At 40.0% G+C, this 5,785-nt stretch overlaps 1 protein-coding gene across 1 annotated transcript; it reads left to right on the forward strand.

Moving 5' to 3' along the window:
• The first annotated feature begins 767 nt into the window (after positions 1-767).
• eif2b2 (eukaryotic translation initiation factor 2B, subunit 2 beta) lies at positions 768-4,176 on the forward strand. Its single transcript, XM_023267383.3, has 8 exons — positions 768-1,030; positions 1,433-1,553; positions 2,924-3,075; positions 3,172-3,335; positions 3,423-3,518; positions 3,592-3,729; positions 3,808-3,874; positions 3,980-4,176. The coding sequence occupies exons 1-8, from the start codon at positions 859-861 to the stop codon at positions 4,135-4,137; spliced, it is 1,068 nt and encodes a 355-aa protein (XP_023123151.1). The 5' UTR covers positions 768-858; the 3' UTR covers positions 4,138-4,176.
• The last annotated feature ends 1,609 nt before the right edge of the window (positions 4,177-5,785 follow it).

A 5,785-nucleotide genomic window follows, 5' to 3' on the forward strand; every position in this document is an offset into this window, starting at 1 on the left:
AATACAACTTAATCCTATTAAGAGGGCCCCTTCCAATTGTTAGTTTAGTGACTTGCCATCTGAGAAGACTCACCACATATATACAGTGTCCTGGTAATACGCTGCCTGTCCAAAAAAAGTCGCTACTTGGGGTTAACTAAGCAAATAGGTAAGATAGTTACTGCAGTGATGAATACGTTTCAGCTGCAACAGCTTATTTAACCCTAGCTGATGCAGTGAGGAGCTTCTCATTTCTTAAACGACTGTTTCGGAAGACAAATCCTGTGGTCATGGAAAGGATGTTAATCTGTCTCAGAAGGGTCAAATTATTGGCCTGCATCAAGCAACGAAAACAAATAAGGAGATTTCTGAAACTAATAAAATCAGGTTAAGAACCATCCAACGCATTATTAAAACCTGAAGGATAGGTAAAGGTAAAGGTAAAATAGTGTAACACATCCCATTTTGGCACCACACCGGCCTTTGAAGGACAGGGACTACATTTTGAACTTAGTTTTTGGCACTACACCTGTTAGTTCAGACTGTGTTTTTATTTTAGTTATTTATTTGTAGTGGAAATACTTAATATAATAATGGTAACTGCCACTTCCATGGAAGACATAGTTTACAATGATTTAACTGAAGCTTAAGTAGACTAAAACACCTCAAATTCAACTAATTTGCTAACAGTAGCTTTTTGCTAACGTGTCTGCAATGTTGACGCAACAGCTCATGAAGCGCTCCACCAATCAGAAGAGAGCAAAGTCACGATGACCCGGATGTACTTCTGAAAACACTTCCCCGTCTAAACATTTGCATGGTAGAAGTAGTCTGTCAGCCCAACCTTACTTTGACAGCACGCCGTGTTTTATATCAACCATGCCGGGCCCTTACAAAGAAACAGACCTGACGGAGCGAGTTGAAGCGTTTCTGTCCGACCTGAAGCGCGGCGGGAGCGGGACGGGGCCTCTGCGGGGCTCCGCCGAGACAGCCCGAGAAACGACAGCCCTGCTCCGCAGAATCACAGCCCAGGCTCGGTGGAGCAGCGCAGGTACTGAATGTTGCTCCTTTTACAGTTAATTCAGACATTACAGCTGTGCAGGTAACTGCTAGGAAAGCTGTCGGTATTGTTGAAGTGTCGACTCTCGCCAAACCTTTAAAAAAAAAAAAAAAAAAACACAAACAACTGCAACAGCTGCCAAAAGTCTGGTAATAGTTTGGTGCTAACTGTTAGATAGAGAGGGATTTGACCCAGACAGTTAGTAGTTTTATGAGCATGGATATTTAAATATAGAAAGAAAAATGTCCGTTTTAAATCCCGTGCTCGATAAATACAACTGATTCAAATTTAATTGAAAAATTAAATTGAATTCGGCTCGGTTACAGGTTTAACTTCTCACTACCTGTATGCTTTACAGATATCCTTTTCTCATGAAAATGTTCTCCGTTTCAGGCGACCTGATGGAAATAATCCGGAAAGAGGGGCGCAGGATGATTGCCGCTCAGCCCTCAGAGACCACTGTTGGCAACATGGTGAGGCGGGTGCTGAAGATCATCAGAGAGGAATACGCCAGGTGAGGAGACGTCAGGGAGGAAAGAGAATGGTACCTGTTAACAATAAACACTGCACCATAAAGGTTTATTCTAACAGCTGATGTGTGTTTATTACATCTACACACATATACAGAGATGTCTTCTGAGCTACCAACTTATAGACTTGTTGACAGCAGATGCTTCTTTCATAATAAAGACATTTTTAAAAAGATTATCCAGCTGCATATGCAAACCGAAAATGTTTTTTACTAGTTACACATTTTTATTGGAAACTTTAAGTGGAAATTATAGGTCCGTAAGGTAAAGAGCTGCTGGAAACTTACAAATGTGGTGCAATCAGTCTGTCTGTTTTGTTGATTATTTTGTTTAATTTTTCTTTCGTATTTTTTCTTACGTGTGCTGTAGTGGTCATAGGTTTAGTTCATTGCATATAAATAAAACCTTAAAAAGTAATCAAAGGAAGAAGGTGAGGGATCAAGAGTGTCTGTGTGCTCAACCACAGTAGTAATCAGAGAATATTTGAGCCTAGTTCAAAGCCTTCGTCTTGACTGAGGCCATTTTAAGGTGTATTTGTTGCATCCATTAAACCGTTAAACCTTTCAGTTAAGTTTACAATCGCTGGGTTGACCTGTGCTCAGCCTGACCCATTATCAGATCTGACATTCATCTTTTTTACTCATTATTAATTTTGTCATTAAAAAAACGAGTCCTGATTAATTACATTCATTTGGTTTAAAATGTGTTGCTGTTCCCTGTCACCATTCTGTGGTTTCGAGCATGGTGCCCACCAATGTGATTGGTTATTTGTCACAAGTTATAAACAGATTCTTCAGCGTATAAACACTGAAGAATCAATGTTGAAACATTTTCTTTTCATTAAACATATACGCTACCGTTCAAAAGTTTGAGGTCACCCAGACAATTTCATGTTTTCCATTTAAACTCATACTTTCATTCATGTGCTAACATAACTGCACAAAGGTTTTCTAATCACCAATTATCCTTTCAGCACCATTAGCTAACACAATGTAGCATTAGAACACAGGAGTGATGGTTGCTGGAAATGTTCCTCTGTACCTCTATGGAGATATTCCATTAAAAATCAGCTGTTTCCAGCTAGAATAGTCATTTACCACATTAACAATGTCTACACTGGATTTATCATTCATTTCATGTTATCTTCATTGGAAAAAACTGCTTTTCTTTCAGAATTAAGGACATTTCTAAGTGACCTCAAACTTTTGAACAGTAGTGTATATAGTCTGCATGTACTACTTCACATTCTCCTTTTCCATCACACTGTGTCCATACAAAAATTGCTTTTGCCAAATGGCTGGCTTTGCACAATTCCTCCTTTTTATCAGATTTTGTTCTTATCTTTTTCCTTCAGATCTCGGGGTAGCAGTGAAGAAGCAGACCAGCAGGAATCTCTCCACAAGCTGCTGACCTCTGGAGGACTCAGTGAGGAGAACTTCAGACAGCATTTCGTTGCCCTCAAAGCGAACGTCATCGAGGTCATCAATGAGTTGCTCACTGAGCTGGGTAGGTTTATATCCAGTAATTTAAGTCGTGCAACTTGAATTTTGACCATTCGTACTAAAAAGCTGTTTTGTCTTCCTTCACCATGTCATCTTTCAGAGGGAACAACTGATAACATCTCCATGCAGGCCCTGGAGCACATCCACTCTAACGAGGTCATCATGACGATCGGCCGTTCGCGCACCGTGGAGGCCTTCCTCAAAGACGCCGCACGCAAACGAAAGTTCCACGTCATTGTGGCAGAGTGTGCTCCGTTCTGCCAGGTAGCTCATCAGACTGTTTACGCGTTCCTGTAGGGAAAACATTTAAAAAAAACTGCTTCTTATCTGTTTTTTTCCACCTCCGAACAGGGACATGAAATGGCCACAAGTCTCTCAAAAGATGGCATCGAAACAACTGTGATAACCGACGCTGCCATATTTGCTGTCATGTCTCGTGTTAATAAGGTATTTAATACCAGAGAGGACTGTGAAAAAGTCACGTTGTAGCATGTGGGTTAACTCGTGTGGGTCTTGGCAGGTCATCATCGGGACGCAGACTGTTCTGGCTAACGGAGGGCTGAGGGCCGTCAACGGGACGCACACATTAGCTCTGGCAGCCAAACATCACTCAACTCCTCTGATTGTTTGTGCTCCAATGTTCAAGCTCTCTCCTCAGGTAAGAAAACCCTCCAGTCTGTCAGATTTCTGTCATTTATTCTGACAACAGATGAAAATGAAACTGTTCCTTATCTAGTTTCCAAATGAAGAGGACACCTTCCACAAGTTTGTCTCCCCACACGAGGTGCTGCCTTTCACTGAAGGTAACATTCCCAGCAAGTCTCCAAGTTAAAAACATTCCTCTGCTTCACAATAACATCCTCATGTTCCTGGTTTGGAGAAGTCACAGTTTAGCATTTATATTTCAGGTGAGATCCTCTCTAAGGTGAATGCACACTGTCCGGTGTTTGACTATGTCCCGCCTGAGCTCATCACACTGTTCATCTCCAACATCGGAGGACACGCACCGTCGTACATCTACCGACTGATGAGCGAACTTTACCATCCAGAGGACCACGAGCTTTAATCAGTGTATTTAACAAATAATAAATAACATTTAATGGTTGATGCAGTGTCATTTGTGCCACCTTCTGATGAGGTATCATTTTCAGTACCTGAGGATTTCCTTCCTGAAATTCAACTAAAATAATTATAGTTAGGTACAGGAATTCTACACAAAAGTATTGCAAAATGTTGAAGGGTTTCCATGAGATTAAATATTGGTATCTCCAAATCAAAACACCTTATGTTTAATGGAGAAATCAAACTGTTCACCACTTTATTCCACATAAACCTAATGTTCTATATGAATAATAATTGAATTGCAAGGCCATCTGGATGGCAGCAGCAGACATTTTAGCAGCTGGATGTAGTTGCAGCTGTATTGTCCACTGCTGCTGACAGATTCTGATCAAATCAAATCAGATATTCTTTATACATGTTGTTTTAAAATAATATGATTTGTCACCTGTGGTTACCTGTTTTTACACAGCAAGATTCCAGGACGTGATTCCGGTGCTGCATATATGTGAATGGAATTTTTCTTAATTTGATGTGTTGCTGTATTTCTCCTGCCTCAAAAACACTGATCAAAAATAGCATCATGGCAGTTTTCATCTTTCTAGTTTCAGTTTAACTTTAAGTTTGTTCCCACCTGTAGGGCAGCGGCAGTATTATATATATTATGTATGTAATAAATGATTCTTAGCCTCCTTGTAGCTGGTTCACAGGTGCACTGCTGTACCTGGAGACAAAAAGCACCAATCAGAGAGCTTCAAATAGGGACTGACATGATACCGTCACATGAGGAGGATAATCCATCATCAACCCAGATGCAGTTATGGAAAGTAAGTATATTTACTCCAGAATGTTGATTTACTTGAGTATTCCCATTTTATGCTACTGTATACTTCCACTCCACTACGTTTGTTTAGCAGCTTTAGTTGCTTTAAAGATAATGATTTTACACAACATACAACACAAAGATAAGACATATTTTTTGACTCCATACAAAGAAAGTGTAGTCGGCCGTCACGTTTCAGTTAATAGCGCCACCAAATAGTGATTATCTCTAAATTTTTCACATGGTTTAATTGTGATGAATGTTCCAATAACTTCTTAAACATTAGAGAGAAAGCTGATTTGTGTATCAGAACCATTTTTTCTTTTCCCATTAATCATCCGACAACCTCTCAAATTTATCTGAATATAAAGTAGTTCAAACTACCTTCAGCTGCCGCAGCTACAACAGTAACATGCTGCTGACACACTGATGCTTCAGTATTAATAAACCAATAATGTCATATATAATAAAATAACAGTTGGAGGAATCAAAGAAGTACATATACTTCAGTACTTTAACTACATTTTGCTGTTATGTACACTTCACTTAGTGATGGAATATTTTACCATAGTAACATCTGACAAACAGACCTAAAAACACTGAAGCGGCAAACTTTGTGAAAAACAATTCTTGTGTCATTCTCAGAACTTTTGGCTGCGGTTGTATTTAGTCTCCAACACAATATTAGCTGTTGTGTCATCAAAAATGCTCTGAACCATTGGGTCTGGACCAGAGGACCTCTCAGGGTGTCCTATGGGGTCTGGACCAGGACGTTGGCAGTGGATCCTTTGGGTTCTCTGGGTTGTTCAGTGGAGCCTCTGAGAATTAAACT

Source organism: Amphiprion ocellaris, chromosome 12 (genome assembly GCF_022539595.1).
Source record: "Amphiprion ocellaris isolate individual 3 ecotype Okinawa chromosome 12, ASM2253959v1, whole genome shotgun sequence".
Lineage (NCBI taxonomy): Eukaryota > Metazoa > Chordata > Actinopteri > Pomacentridae > Amphiprion > Amphiprion ocellaris.

Coding starts and splice junctions, on each gene's coding strand:
- eif2b2 (XM_023267383.3), top strand. CDS start 859: ATGCCGGGCCCTTACAAAGAAACAGACCTGACGGAGCGAGTTGAAGCG. Junction 1,031..1,432: donor GGCTCGGTGGAGCAGCGCAG/GTACTGAATGTT, acceptor TCTCCGTTTCAG/GCGACCTGATGGAAATAATC. Junction 3,076..3,171: donor TGAGTTGCTCACTGAGCTGG/GTAGGTTTATAT, acceptor GTCATCTTTCAG/AGGGAACAACTGATAACATC.